This window comes from Portunus trituberculatus, chromosome 21 (assembly GCF_017591435.1).
Source record: "Portunus trituberculatus isolate SZX2019 chromosome 21, ASM1759143v1, whole genome shotgun sequence".
NCBI lineage: Eukaryota > Metazoa > Arthropoda > Malacostraca > Decapoda > Portunidae > Portunus > Portunus trituberculatus.
The window spans coordinates 14,494,534-14,511,090 of NC_059275.1; the positions used below are offsets into that span (position 1 = coordinate 14,494,534).

At 46.6% G+C, this 16,557-nt stretch overlaps 1 protein-coding gene across 15 annotated transcripts in view; it reads right to left on the reverse strand.

Annotated features, from left to right (window-relative positions):
* LOC123507196 (nuclear receptor coactivator 7-like) overlaps window positions 1–16,557 on the reverse strand; it is a 157,072-nt gene that overhangs the window by 101,612 nt on the left and 38,903 nt on the right. For all 15 annotated transcript variants that reach the window (XR_006675614.1, XM_045259889.1, XM_045259887.1 and 12 more), the window contains one exon: window positions 14,896–15,017. Coding sequence is in view for 14 of the 15 variants with exons in the window: in XM_045259889.1 (XP_045115824.1) it covers window positions 14,896–15,017 (122 nt within the window). In the remaining variant the exon portion in view is untranslated. The remainder of the gene's footprint in view (window positions 1–14,895; window positions 15,018–16,557) is intronic.

A 16,557-nucleotide genomic window follows, 5' to 3' on the forward strand; every position in this document is an offset into this window, starting at 1 on the left:
ATGGCTTCCTGCAGCTTCCCTTATTACCTCATAGGCCCGTATTCAGAAACGCTCTGCTCCCTCACCACCACTATTTTGAAAGACTACAGCTATATTTGGAAAAGATATACATGGTGTTTTTCGTGTTGACATTCTAGAAATACCACCAATTTGTCTCCAGAACGACAAAAATTACCTTAAAACCCAGCGTTACGTCAATCAGAGGCTGAGAATGTAGCGGTGATGCAAGCAGAAGTGTTGTAAAATATGGTCGCTTACCTTTTTATAAATAAGGAAGTGATGGGATAGTGAACTGTGGAAGGGAATAGATGGTGGAGAAGATAACATTCCTTGCTGAATAGTAGATGGAAACAAAGACGATGGGGAGAATGGAAGAGATGGTGAAGGGTCGAGGTTATCTTGGCTTAGGTTAAGTTAGAAAGTTAGGTTAGGTTAAGTTAGTTGAAAAAATGGTAAACTCAGTGGGAGAAATAGGTTAGTTTAGTCTAAATTAGGTTAAGTTACTTTAGGTTAGGTGACAATAGGTTAGGTAGACTTAATGGTAGGAATATAAAGGCGGTTTAGAATGAGACTGCGTGATAATTGTTAGAGACAGATATGATAATTAATGGTAGGGTTAGCAAAGATGGAGGGCGTGACCTGGTGTATGGTAAGAGGATAGAAAACCATAGTAGGGGTTAATGGGTGGCAGTGGAAGTGGGGAGTAGTGAGAGCGGTTTACAGTAGGGAGGAAAAATTAATGGCGGAGATGCCTCAGGTTTGTGGGTAAGTGTAATGATTGGAGGATGGCGGTGCTGGGGAGAGTACTGTGGGGATGTTGGGGATGTGGGGGAGGGCAATTACTGGTGGGGTGGTGGAGGTGATGGAGTGCAATGATGCTGACGCGAACACTTAAAGCTTCACCAATAAATTAAAGATGCACCATTAAAGCAACACAAAAAAGAAAGCAAGAGAGAGAGAGAGAGAGAGAGAGAGAGAGAGAGAGAGAGAGAGAGAGAGAGAGAGAGAGAGAGAGAGAGAGAGAGAAAATAGCGGACCAACAAATTTTATTCATGTAACGAACATTTTTTCAGCTGTCGAGAAGAGGAAAAAAAAAAAAAAAAGGAAAGAGAAGGGAAATTTAGCCCTATCTCTACACCCCCCTATAACACCCTTTTTCCCCTCCCATCCTCCCTCCTTTCCCCCTCAGTGACGTCATAGTTGGTCAGCTGGTCCACAACCAATAGAATGAAGGAACTCAGAGGTGGTTAAGCTCCGCCTCTTCAAACCAGGCAACCAATCACCTGCCCAGATAGCCTCTTAAGACCTTCCCCTTCCCTCCTTCCACCAACCACGTGCGTCTGTCAACTCGCCAATCGATCTTACTTTCAATATTATAAGCGAGGTCACGCCGGGGTCAAGGTCAAGCTGAGGGACGAGATGAGTTACATATGATGGGCAAACATCAACATCCACCTCACACACACACACACACACACACACACACACACACACACACACACACACACACGAGGGTATAATTATAAATCTTGTAAGTAGAGCAGTCTTTTCTTCTAAGGCCTCTCATGTGTGTGTGTGTGTGTGTGTGTGTGTGTGTGTGTGTGTGTGTGTGTGTGTGTGTGTGTGTGTGTGTGTGTGTGTGTGTGTGTGTGTGTGTGTGTGTGTGTGTGTGTGTGTGTGTGTGTGTGTGTGTGTGTGTGTGTGTGTTTGAAAGCGAATGTAATTATAACCTAAAGCATTTCTCTACTAAATAGCCAAAAAAAAAAAAAAAGGCCATGACGGGGAAAAATAAATACAAACTTTAAAACTGCAGCGTTACAAAAACTGAATGAATAAATAAGTGAATAAATGAATAAACAAAACAGTAAATACATAAACAAATAAATACATAGAAAAGAGCCGCTGTCAGGCCAGAACGAACCTTAATGTCAATGTGGCTTTGGAACAAATTTATATTAACAAGAGTACAACGTTTTAAAGGGACCAGACACCTCTCTCTCTCTCTCTCTCTCTCTCTCTCTCTCTCTCTCTCTCTCTCTCTCTCTCTCTTACACACACACACACACACACACACACACACACACACACACACACACACACACACACACACACACACACACACACACACACACACACACACACACACACACACACACACACACACACACACACACACACACACACACACACACACCTCTTGAAATCAAAGAAGCTGATCCAAAACAAATTCGTGACAACCCGCCAAACAGACCACCATTCACTCTTCCTTTGTGTTCCTTTCCCTGCCACTCGTCCCGTCCCGCCTTTGCCTCTCACTTCCCTTCACAAGACACGAGAGTCGTACCCCTTTTCCGCCACGCCAAGATGCCCCTGTCCTCTCCCTCGCCTCGGCGCCCTCACGTCCTTATCACACTGCTGGCGGCGACGGTGCTGGAATACTACTGAGAGGCGAAGTTGAAGCCCCACACTGCTGCTGCTCCTGGCTGGACGCACCGTTAAATTGGATGACACGACGACCGCCACCTGACACGGATATAAATAAGGGAGAGGAGCGCGCCATGGGTCTCACTGCCGACTGGGTGCTCGTTGTTCCGGTTCAGTTGTTTTTCAGGTACTATTATTAGAAAGGATTATTTTTTTTCGTATTTTTAGGAGGGTGGGGAAGGTGTTGTTATTACGGTTGGTTTCCTTCGCTGCGTTACTGTTGTTGTTATTGTCCTTGTGGTTGTTGATGTATTTGGTGGTATATTGATAGATATGCATAGAAAAATAGTAAATAAAGCCCAACAGAAGTAATTGTATTTGTGTTTGTAGTAGTAGTAGTAGTAGTAGTAGTAGTAGTAGTAGTAGTAGTAGTAGTAGTAGTAGTAGAAGTAGAAGTAGAAGTAGAAGTAGAAGTAGAAGTAGAAGTAGAAGTGAAACCATCATAACTAAAACCACAACAACAAAAATAAAAATGATAATAACTCAAATAACAATAACAATGACAATAACAACAACAACCACCACCACCACCACCATCCCCATCACCATCATTACCACCACCAGCACCACCTTCACCACCACTACTATCACCAGCACCACCACCTACAACTCCATCAATCTTAGGAACGTTTCGCAAATCCAGTCTTAACAACGAACCTTATAGACGGAATGAGGAAAAGGAGAGACCTGGAGGGAAGGAGGTCACGGGGCGGCCAAGATGGATGAGAAAGGTCGGGGGAGGCCAAGGATAACCAGACGGGGCGGTGCGGGCGGGGCGGGGAAGGAAGGAAGGAAAGGGAAGGTGGAAGAAAAGGGAAGGGAAGAAAAGGGAAGAGAAGGGAAGGGAAAGGAAGGGAAGGGAGAAAGGAAGGGAGAGGGATGGGTTGGTCTTGTTACCTCTAAGATTCCTCGCCATCTGACCTCCTGGGACATACTGAACTCTCTCTCTCTCTCTCTCTCTCTCTCTCTCTCTCTCTCTGGCTTTTTGTTCCCCCCAGTCTCCACTAATTCTTGTCTTCCTCTTTCCTCCTTCCCGTCTTTCTTGCAATCTCCTCTTATCCTTTTCCTAATTCTTGTTCTCTTCCTTTCTCTCTTTTGTCCTTCTTTCCTTTCCAATCTCTCCTTATCCTCTTTTACCTTCAGCTATCCTGCCTCCTCCTCTTCCTTATTCTCTCTCTCTCTCTCTCTCTCTCTCTCTCTCTCTCTCTCTCTCTCTCTTGCGTACCTCTTTCTTCCCTCTTCTGTCTTTCCTTCAATCCCTACTGCTCCTCCTCCATCTCCTCCTCCTTCTCCTCCTACCTGTCCTTCCTAACCCAGGCAAACAGGTGGCCTCATTTCTCCTGGCGGGAGAGTCGCCGAGAAGGAGAGGCAGAAATAAAAGACCATCTCTCTCTCTCTCTCTCTCTCTCTCTCTCTCTCTCTCTCTCTCTCTCTCTCTCTCTCTCTCTCTCTCTCTCTCTCTCTCTCTCTCTCTCTCTCCCTCTTCTTCCATATCCTCTCCTTTATCTCATTTCCTCTTCTCTCTGTCTTTATATCCTCATCTTCCCTTCCTCGTGTTCTCCCGTACTTCCTCTCCTCTGCTTTATTCTTCTCCTCTCCTCCCGTTTTGTTCATCTTCTATCTCTTCCTAGCCTCTGTTTCTCTCTGTCTCTCAATCTCCTATCTCTTCCTAGTTCTCATCTCCTTTTTCTCCCAACTTCACCGGTGTCTCAATCTCCCTTCTTTCATCCACCCTGTCATCTCCGCTCTCTCCTCTTCCCCTATTGTTTCTTTTCGCCCCTAACCCCTTGCACCTTGCCTCTTCCTCCCTCCCTTCCTTTCATCTCCCCTATTCTTTCTTCCCAAACACTTTGACTTTTGGTTTACTCTCTAACTCTCCTCCAACATTCTCTCTGTATGTATTTCTTATCTTTCACGATACAGGAGAGAGAAGACCCACAAAAGGACGGTTATCTTCATTATATCCACTTCACAACGTTTCGGGAAAGTACATATCCCATCTTCAGGTACAGAAAGGCACTGTAAAACCACACGTAAAACATTAAAAAAATTACCAGACGCAGTGGTCCTGCTACTTGTTCCTCCAACAGGTAAGTGGGGAGGGAGACTGGCTTACCAGTATTTATAGGCTCCTACTCACTAGATGGCCAATCAGATTTTGCCTGTACCCTGTTTTTCAAGTCATATTTCTTATCTTTTCTTTACCTTCCTTATCTCTTTCATATCACTGTATCTTTGTTTTTCCTCTTCTTTTATTATCTTATTTCTAATCTCTCCTTTCCCTCTATTATTTTGTTCCTCTCCCTTTTCACTGATCCCTACCCTTCACTATCTTCATTTCTTCTCTCCTATCCTTTTCTTTCTGTTCTCCAATCCTCCAGCCTTCTTCCTCCACAATATCTCTCCACCACGACCTCCCCGTCCTTGTCACCGTGTTCCCTTGTCTCCTTCGCCGCCTCCTCCACGCCGCCGCCCCCTGCGAGGACTGGCGCCGCCCCTGGGAGATCTTTGTCTCTGTGATGTTCGTGATGTTTTCCTTGTGTGTTTGTTCACGACTCGCGACACACGGGATCCCCAAGTGTGTGTGTGTGTGTGTGTGTGTGTGTGTGTGTGTGTGTGTGTGTGTGTGTGTGTGTGTGTGTGTGTGTGTGTGTGTGTGTGTGTGTGTGTGTGTGTGTGTGTGTGTGTGTGTGTGTGTCTACCGGCCAGTCTGTTCTCGTAATTTGCGTTACTAGTTCCCATAGGATTCCTTCCACCTCCTTCTCTCTCTCTCTCTCTCTCTCTCTCTCTCTCTCTCTCTCTCTCTCTCTCTCTCTCTCTCTCTCTCTCTCTCTCTCTCTCTCTCTCTCTCTTTCTCTCCAACACCGAGTAATCAATGTGTTAGGTTCAGCCACTTCCTGGAAAACTCCATCCTTTCCTTCCCCTTCCTCCCGTTTTCCTCCCTCCCTCGCCTCCTTCCTTACTCACACACCTGGCTCATGCACCCCTCTCCCTCTCCTCTCTCTCTCTCTCTCTCTCTCTCTCTCTCTCTCTCTCTCATTTCCCTCTCCTTCATAGAAACGCTATTCCGGCCAAACCGCCTCAGTCCATCTATCCTCTTTCCCATCACAGGTGAAGCAACACTAATTAATTATACGTGACAACAGGTGACCAACGTGGCGTGACAAAGGGTTATTGGAGGAGTGGGAGGAAGATGTGGAGAAGGAGGAGTAGGAGGAGGAAGAGGAGGAATAGGAGGAGGAGGAGGAGTAAATGGGGTTTAAGGAAAATGTGAGAATGGAAAAGGTAGGAGCAAAAGAGAAGGAATGAAAGTAATATGAAAATAAAACTGGAATAATGGAAGACTAGGAGAAAACGGGAGAATGGAAGAATAGAAGAGGAAAGGATGAGGAGGAAAGGATGAGGAGGCTATTTAAGGAAGAGGAGGAGGAGGAGGAGGAGGAGGAGGAGGAGGAGGAGGAGGAGGAGGAGGAGGAGGAGGAGGAGGAGGAGGAGGAGGAGGAGGAGGAGGAGGAGGAGGAGGAGGAGGAGGAGGAGGAGGAGGAGGAGGAGGAGGAGGAGGAGGAATAGAAGAAGGAGGAGGAAGAGTAAGGATCTGATTAACCAACTCATCAAAGTTTGTTGCATCGTATCCTGAAACTTTGCAGCCTGAAGAGGAAAGATATGTTGCAGTCCTCCTCCTCCTCCTCCTCCTCCTCCTCCTCATGCCCTCTCATCACCCACGCATCCCTAAACAATCCCCCCCCTCCTCTCATTCACTCCCCAAGCACCACCACTACCACCACCACCACCATACCCAACACGCACACAAACCACAACCTCACAACCTCACCCTCGTCTTGACAATCTCTTCCTCCACCTCCACATTGCGACACACACACACACACACACACACACACACACACACACACTACTCACACACTACTCCACATTCCATACACCACACCACAATACATCTAACATACACCACAACACCACCACCACCACCACCACCAACATGGGAGAAGGCAACAGTGGCTGACTTGAGAGGCGTAATCAATAGCCATCTACTCCACCTGCCCACCCACCACCACCACCACCATCACCACTACCACAACCACCACCACTAATAAAACCACCACCACCACCACCAACAACAACTCGCCAACACAACACCCAACACCATCCACATACATCCCAAGCACACACAAATCCATCTGCCTCGCCGTATTTCTCTTCCCCATAGTCTCGTCCTTTATGTAAACTACGTCTCTGCGCCTTTACGTAAACTCCACGGAAGAGAGAGCCGCGTTTCACTTTCTCATGGTCCTTCAGCCCCGCGGGAATTGCTGCTTACCTTTCACACGTCTCTTTGTTTACCCTTGAAATATTGCCAAGCCTAAAATGTCTGGCCGAAATGCAATCATAATATGAGTCTAGAGGGGGAAGGTTGAGCGACGGAGGTTAAGGGAGTAAGGGAGAGAGGAAATGGGCAGGGAGAGAGGGAGGGAGGGAGAGAGAGAGAGAGAGAGAGAGAGAGAGAGAGAGAGAGAGAGAGAGAGAGAGAGAGAGAGAGAGAGAGAGAGAGAGAAGGAAAGGAAGAGGGAGAGAGAGAGAGAGGAAGAGAAGCATAAAGGTACATCGATGCTAGGAAAGTATAGACACAGACAAACAGACACAGACACAGAAACACACACACGCACACACACACACACACACACACACACACACACACACACACACACACACACACACACACACACGAGGCACAAGGGAGTTTTGGAAAGACAGCGATTGCAAAAATTATTCAGATTCATTTCATTCTTATTGATTCCTTGATGAAGTGAGGAAGGAGAATACGAGAAAGAGAAAGAGGGAGAGTCTGATGGCGGTGACAAATCAACTTGCACTTCATCCTCTTCACCTTCACTGCTCTCACAATTACCACCACCACCATCACTACCAAATGTAAAAAGACCAAGACAGCAGCACTATCAAAAACACCATTACCAGCATGACGCAATAAACAAATAGAAGGTGAAGAAGTGTCACCGTCTCGCCTGCATACTTATGACAACACCTTGGCGCCTCAACACCAGAGTGATCACCGCCCTGCAACACACTGGGCCCCGCAACACGCCATCATCACCATGCAGCCACACTCAAACACCGCTAAATTACTTCCATATACCATCCTGTCACGCGCCCCCACAGCCTCCACGCCCCCTCTCTCACACACACAAGCACGCACACACAACCCTCAAGTCATAAATCACTCCTACGCGTATAGAGGTGCAACACGAATTTTTGCGGATACTGTGGTGAAAGAACATGTTATTCCAAGTCGAAAATATTATGCGCACATATGCATTTTGAAACGTTCCTTAGCCGTGTTTTGAAATTCAAGTTTGGTGTGGCGAGATAAAACAGCCGGGCGGAGAGAGTATCCACGGCAGGGTGTGTTGACTAGGATGTCCCTTGGTGAAATTGTGAATGCTTTAGTCATGATTTCTATAAATTTTGGAGTTTTACAGCATTCCATGACGAGAGGAGTGGTAATAACGCCCCCAGTACCATGTCGCGTTTTCATATTCAGTTTACTTACTATCTGGCGATTTTGTACAGTTTCAGAAACTTATATGGGGATTAAAATAGTGAAGATTCTGGCCAGTAAACTTCTGACCTCCATAGACCCTTCCTTATGCAAATAAAATCACCTAGTCATACACAAATTCATGGTAAAATAGCGTCCCAGTGCTGAAGGAGTTAATGGGCGCGTGATTTACCGATAAGCATTGGACAAGAATAGTATGGCTGTGCTTAACGACAAATCAAATAACAGGCGGAATGGCACCACGCCCATCAAAGAACGGAGGGAGAGAGAAACGATGACAGGAACAAATCAGGCAAACTTTAGTCAGTCACATGCAGTCTCCCTTCTTAGAGAGTGACAGGGAATACATTTAAATTGTATTGCAAGATTGTGCGAGGAAAAAAAAACACTGGCGGCAGTATCAAGCACTTACATTAAATGGAATATGTGTATGTGATGCTTCTCTGCCATGAATACTAGCAACGTCAGCTGTTCTGCCTGTCAACACTCGAATTTCTCAATACTGTTCAACAAAACCTCAAAATGTATGTGCATGATATTCTCCATTTAGAGTAATATGTACGTTCACCTCAAGCAATATCAGCAGAAACTCATATGAAACCTGTACACACACACACACACACACACACACACACACACACACACACACACACACACACACACACACACACACACACACACACACACACCAATGCGCAGCACGACGATTGACAAAAAATAATGCATTTCAGACACGTTCCCTGTGTGTGTGTGTGTGTGTGTGTGTGTGTGTGTGTGTGTGTGTGTGTGTGTGTGTGTGTGTGTGTGTGTGTGTGTGTGTGTGTGTGTGTGCTCTCGTAGACAGTGACCTTGACCCTAGATGAACCCAAACTCCAGTCCTGTCACCACACTTATCATCCCCATGACTCACCACCACCACCACCACCACCAGCACTGCCTACCTCTTCCCTAAATCACACACTCCGCCCCCTTCAATGGCCGCCATCAACCCTGCCACTTTTTTATAATTTCTTAACGTAGGATGTTTTACCGTAACGACTCTGGTAATGGGGGTCGTGCGAGGGGCCGGGTGTGGTTTTATTAGTGGTCCTGCTGGTGTCCCTGCCCCCCCTATTCCTGGCGCCAGACGAACCGATAGGATTAAGACGACTGGATGTAAATATTGCATGACAGGCGGGCGTGGTGGGTGGAAGGGGGGTAACGACCGAATGTTGTTTTGGTTGTTGTTATTCGCACTACTTCTACTACTGCTACTACTGCTACTACTACTACTACTACTACTACTACTACTACTACTACTACTACTACTATTACTATTTTCTTCTTCTTCTTCTTCTTCTTCTTCTTCTTCTTCTTCTTCTTCTTCTTCTTCTTCTTCTTCTACTACTACTACTACTACTACTACTACTACTACTACTACTACTACTACTACTACTACTACTACTACTACTACTACTACTACTACTACTACTACTACTACTACTACTACTACTACTACTACTACTACTACTACTACTACTACTACTACTACTACTACCATCAATAAACACCACTGGATAAAATACCTTCTACTGTAACAATCTCATTTTTTTTTCTGGAGTCGGGAATTAAACAACTTCTTTCACGCAAAAAAGATAATGACTAATGACGAAAAGAAAAAAAAAAGAAAAGAAAAACAAACAAAAGGAAACAAACTAGTCAACTTTTTCATTTCCAAACTCTTTCAAACTAAGCAAAACATTATCTTCACCATTCCCATCACCAAGACTCACTACCCTAATGGACACACCACTACAATACCTCCAGGTCAAATTCGAGTACAGGCGGAGGCAAACTGTGCACATCCTGGCCAGCTGTTCCTTCTGTCTTACTGTTTGCTCGATATGATATAGCTGGCGAGACTCTAGAACCCAAATGTGCTAACCTCCATGTACAGTGATGCCTTTGTCTTGGGTATAGGGCATTGGGGCGTGTCTCTCTCTCTCTCTCTCTCTCTCTCTCTCTCTCAAGTGCATGCAAGAGTGATATTGTAACTGTGTGGGTACATTGTATATGGATTTTTTTTTTTTTTTTTTGCCATCACTGCTTCTACTATTATTTTATTTTATGACGTTATCTTTGTTATTTTTATTGTGGCTGGTTATTGCTATTTTCTTACTTCCACCACCACCACCATCACCACCATTCCTATCACTAACACCATCCCACAACCTGCACCAACTTCACAATCATTGCTACCACTACTACTACTACTACTACTACTACTACTACTACTACTACTACTACTACTACTACTATCACTATTACAACACCTCCCACTATAATTTCCACCTCTATCACTGGTGTCATCGTCATAACCACGCCTGCTTCCGTATCATGCAAATCTCGTAAACTTCACAGGAGCCAAATACAACAATATCCGGTGTTTTATGCGTCCATTGATCGGGGAGGCTCGCGCTGTGCATATATCCAGCTTAAGTTTGCTAATCGCCGAGTCTGACATATGTTTTGACCCAATTACGCTCTGTACTTTCCCATGTGCCCCGCCTCGAGTTGCCACCCCAGGACAGGAAAACAGTAGCATTGAGCAGCTGTTCTTTAGGGAGATTACAATATTGAGATAGCAATCATATGGACGTGAGGATTCTTGCACTTCAGCCTGTGTGCAGTGTCCAGGCGGCTCCTCGGCACACGCCCAAGCCATGACTCAGATGCTGGACCTGTCTACAGTATGCCCTGCTCCCCTCTGACCTGAAATGAACTGCTGGTGACCCGCCTCAATGATATCTCAACTCACTGTTCTCTCTTCCGAAGTATAAATAATTCTTTCTTTACATTTCAGCCGCTAGTCTGTTGCCACCACATATTGTTCCCGAGTGTTCCACCTGCCAGCACACTCCACACCTCAGCGTGAACCGCCTCAGCTGGCTACGCAGGAACCTACTTCAAACTTTTTTCCCTCGATGGTAACTTTGATTAATTGCAGCAGAGGTGTCACGGGGCCGGTGAGCATCGCAGGGTCGCGGCCAGCGTGTTAGGAGGGCATGAGTGAGTGTCCGAAGGCTTCTGCGTCATCCAAAGAAACACTTGATACGCCACACATATGGACGCCACAACCACCACCACCACCACTACCTCTTTTCCCGGAAACCAGGACGGAGAGCGGGGATGTCCCTTTCTCCTGTGAGGACACCTACGGAGCGAGAAAATTTGTGCTCGACGTCTGAAGGAAACCAACCTGTCACCTTACAACCGCTCACCTGATCGACCCCTCGCCTCCCCTCCCTCCCAGGGCCGCGGCCCCCTACTCACCTATCTTCAACTTGAGATCTCCGGAGAGCGAATGTCTGAGGGCTGTGAACATGATGTCCGCGGGTGGCTGGTCCTCCTGGAGAGCGGGCACAGCACCTAGGTGCGGGGGCCACCCATGGGCGGGGGTGGAGCGGCAGCCAGGGCGCGGAACACGGAGGAAGAACACCCGGGCAGCACTTCACTGCCGCCAGTCAACATCAACCGACCAGATGTTCCAGCCGACCCCTCGCAGCACCTCTGCCGCGCCTGCCACACGCCGCCACCTGCACACCTCCCCGCATTTCTCCTCACTCCTGGCACACCTCACGCCGTCCCGACACTCACCCCAGACCAGTCACAGTCCTCACCAGGCCGGGCCACAGGGCTGCAGGGCGCCAGGGCTGGCTGGGGCAGGTAATATCACCACACGGAGTGCTGTGTCACGTGAAGGAAGGGCGCGAGTTGCCGGTTAATGTTTATAGGAGCGGCGAGCGGGCGGGCGGGGAGCGTGCTGCCCTCACCGCCGAGGGATGTGACGGCCTTCGTATGTCTCTGCGCAACCTCAACATTTTCCAGAGCGTTCGGTACTCCGTGAAGGCAGAAATTAGTGACCACAGCCTTCACAGCCTCTGGAGGGCGGCCAACGACAGCCTGTGGTTCCCCCCGTGGCCGCGGGACTCACGTGGCGCTGTAGTACATTCCTCCGAGATCAATAGAGATTGACGAAGTAGGTAAATATCTCCACGGAGGAATAGGTGTTACCAGCCTCACCTGTGAGTGACACACAGGGAGGAAAAGGAGCCCAGCTGGAGGTAAGCATCGGAGGAGGAGAGGGAAATGAAGGAACTGGCAAGAGGAGTAAGGTAAGATACATGGCAAAGGTGAGGGGAAGCTGGAATAGGACAGGCCCAGGCGCACTTCACCACCAGTGTCAGTATGCCCTCGACCACGGCGGGGGAGGGACGTGAAAAGAGGTCACGCTTCCCCAGGGACACAAAATACGCTCTCACGACGCCATGCATCAGTCCAATACCTTTTCTTATTATAGAACAGTCCATCTCGCTCCCTGCCCTGCAATCGACATCCAGGAAGCACAGCACACGCCACGCACGCCAGTGACGCATCATTCTCCACAACACACCAACCAGACGACACAACCACGCAAAAACCATTCCAGTCACGCCATGCACACACGCACACGCGCGCGCGCACACACACACACACACACACACACACACACACACACACACACACATGTGGTCTCAATCCTACCCGAAGATCGGTCACTACGAGGTCTGAGCTCTTTCCGTAGGGGAAAGGCTGGCTGGGTAACCAGAAGACGACCGTGGTGAATAACACACACACACACACACACACACACACACACACACACACACACACACACACACACACTAGTATTACAGACACATCCCACGCATCATAAAAGAAAAAGAAATACAAGGACAAGGAAAATTGCTACAGAGAGAGAGAGAGAGAGAGAGAGAGAGAGAGAGAGAGAGAGAGAGAGAGAGAGAGAGAGAGAGAGAGATTTAGGATAATAATTCAGGAATCACCCTTCGCCCTTCACAACCTTAGTTCCGGTAACCAACGTGGTCTCTCTCTCTCTCTCTCTCTCTCTCTCTCTCTCTCTCTCTCTCTCTCTCTCTCTCTCCGGAAAAATCCTAATTTAATGTTGATCGTACTAGAGAGAGAGAGAGAGAGAGAGAGAGAGAGAGAGAGAGAGAGAGAGAGAGAGAGAGAGAGAGAGAGAAATGAAAGGTAACTTTAAGCCTTCCGTGAGTCTCTTAAAGCTGAGTTCACCACCACCACCACCACCACCACTGGCCATAAAAATACGGAATCAAAACACGCCAGCCAAACAAAATACTCCCCCTCGTGTCTTTCCTCGCATTGTAAACTAACATCTCTACAACCATACGGAGGCTTAACGAAAGAACCACCTTACGTAAACAAATCGTTACGGGGAGGGCAATAAAAATACCTACGTTACACCTCACAACTTACTAAAGAAAATGGACTGGCAACCGTTTTCTCCCCTCTTGTTGCGTGGACTAATACAAATTAACACGTAAAGTTAGTGTCCTCCTGGAAGTGTCTCATTAATTCCCATCTTTACCACCCATAACCCTAGTCTCCTTTGCCTCAGCGCCTTTCTCTTCAACTTTCCCCCTTCGTCATCATTCCTTCCCTCCCCATCGTTACTTTCTCATCCTCCGCCTCCCTCCCAAGAGTCCTCACGAGTCCTACCAAATCCTTCCTCATCAACGCCTTTCCTTGATTTTTTTTCCTCCTTCGTCATCATTCCTTCTCGTCTCTCGCTAGCTTTTTTTTTTTTCTTTCCAATTTTGTCTTCCGTCCTTAAAAGTGAAGGAGCCCACATCTTTCTCTTATTTCCTTTTATCATTGTGATTTTTCATTTAATATCATGTTTGTTATTCTTTCCTTTATTGTTATCATTCTCTCTCTCTCTCTCTCTCTCTCTCTCTCACCATTCTTGTTTCTCTTTCTTTTATCACCATCCTTGCTTCTATCCATCATCATCCTTACTTCTCTCTCTCTTCCTCTTTATTTTCGCTATTTTCTCTTTCATCATCCTTGCTCCTCTCTTTATCATTGTCTTTGCTACTCTCTTTATCATCTCTGCTTCTCTATTATCATCCTTGTTCTCTCTTCATCAATATTTTTTTCTACTTTCTCTTTCATTATCCGTGCTTCTCTTTTCATCATCCTTATTTCTTATCATCATTATTTTTGCTACTTTGTCTTTTATTAACCTTAATCTCTCTCTCTCTCTCTCTCTCTCTCTCTCTCTCTCTCTCTCTCTCTCTCTCTCTCTTCATCCATCCTTGCTACTCATCGTTATTATCCTCCTCTCTCCTTCATCATCATCATCATCATCATCATCATCATCATCATCATCATCTCTCTCTCTCTCTCTCTCTCTCTCTCTCTCTCTCTCTCTCTCTCTCTCTCTCTCTCAGTTCCTAATGTTCCTATTCCTGAAGTTCCTATTCTTGAAGTTCTCATTCCCGACATTCCCGCTCCAGAAGTTCTCATTCGCAGTAGTTCGCATTCCTGAAGCTTCCACACCTAAAAATTCCCACTTCCAAAATTCCCATTCCTAGTTCCAATTCCCGAAGATCCCAATCGTAAGGTTCCCCACTACAATAAATTCCCACTTCCAAAATTCACATTCGTAAAATTCCTATAAAAAAAAACATTCCGTTCCCAAAATTCTCATTCCTGAAGTTCCCATTCCAAAAATTCTCATTCCCGAAATTCTTACACCCAAAGTTCACATTTCAAAAAGTTTCCATTTTCAGTTCCCACACCCTAAAATTCCCTCTTCTCAGCATTTCACTCCCACTGCTGAACATTCCACTTCCCAAAAAACCCACAAAGTTCCCAGTCTTCGATATTCCCATTACAAAGTTCCCATTCCTGAGGTTCCCAATCCCAAAGGTCCCATTCCACAAGTTCCCAATGTTCCCGTGGGCGCCACCTACCTGGGGAGGGCGAGCGGGTGTCTCTGGACGGCTCCGAGGCAGTCCGCTCCCCGATCTTCTTCCGCAACACATCGAGATCGAAGGGGTTGTGAATGGAATGGTCCACGCTGCGGCTCTTGCCCCTGAGGAGGTAGGGAGGAATGCTGTAGTGGTGGTGGTGGTGGTGGTGGTGGTGGAGGGATAATGTAGTGGTGGTGATGGTAGTGGTATAGGTTAAGGTGTATGAGGTAATGTTGTGGTGGTGGTGGTGGTGGTAGAGTGTGATGTGGATGAGGCAATGTTGTGGCGGTGCAGGAATAATATTGCAGTATGGAGGCAGATAATGGTGATGATGGTAGTAGTGGTAGTGTTGGGGGAAAGCAGGAATGAGGAGGGTGGTAGTGGTGGTAGTGGTGGTGAAGGTAGGTAGTGGTAATGGTGAGGGAAGTATGAGGGAGGTAGTGGTGATGGTGGTGGAGGTGTGAGGGAGGAGTAGTGGTGGTATGAGGAAGGTGGTGGTAATAGTGGTCGAGGCAGAAGGGAAGTAGTGGTGATTGTGGTGGAAGTGTGAGGAAGGTAATAATAATGGTGGTGTGAGGGAGGTAGTGGTAATGGTGGTGATGGTGGAAAAATGAGGGAGAGATAATGATGATAATGGAAGGATGAGAGGGAGTGATGGTGTAGGAGGCTAATGGTAATGGCAAGAGGAGGAGGAGGTGGTGGTGGTGGTGGTGGTGGTGGTGGTGCATAACAGGTGAATAATTAGAGGGGAGTTTTTGCAATGTCCAGAAAAAAAAAAAGTAAGAAAAGTAAGAACATGTTTAGTCTTAATTTCTTACTGGAATGGTTAGTGCGCGGGCTCAATACAGTGGTGCGGTGCAGGTTTACAGCATGATACCTTCTTATTTTGTGTCTATATCAATGGTGAGAATAGCGTTGTGACCCAAATGACTACTACTACTACTACTACTACTACTACTACTACTACTACTACTACTACTACTACTACTACTGAATAACAAGAGCCCAGGGAGAAATACTGATGGATAAGAGGTGAACAGGTAACAGGTAAAAATATTATAAGGGGAAGATTTTTAATGGATATACCTGGTTAAACATGTTAATTAAGAAGCAGGTAACGTATACATAGGCTTACATTATGGAACACAGGTAAGGAGCTCAAGATACAGGTTGCTTTTTACATTAGTAAGAAACAGTAAATAATTATCAGATTACTACACGGGATAAGATTTCAACACTGTGAGACGTGTATATAGACAACCAAAGGGTACGAGTACACACGCACACGCACACGCACACGCACACACACACACACTCTCACAAACACACACACACAGGAGGCTAACACAGGAAATCGGTTGTTTAGTGAAGAAAAATCGTCTCTATTGAGGAGGAAAAGAGAGGAGTTAAGATAAAGGAAACTTCCGTCGGCCGAGTCTATTCCGTCAAGCCCTTCGTTTAATAGATAAAGCGCTCGCCATTTTCTCCTCTTGACCAATCAGAAGAGTCTTTTAAAAAGCTTAAGGCCCAGTTATTGGCTGGCAGGCGAGCACACACCGGGGTATTTCCTGACCAAACACGGCCTTGGGAAGACCTGACCTGTGTTTTTTGTCCCGCCACGATGGAAGAGGATAGAGAACCAGTTTTCTTTTCTCTCTTTAT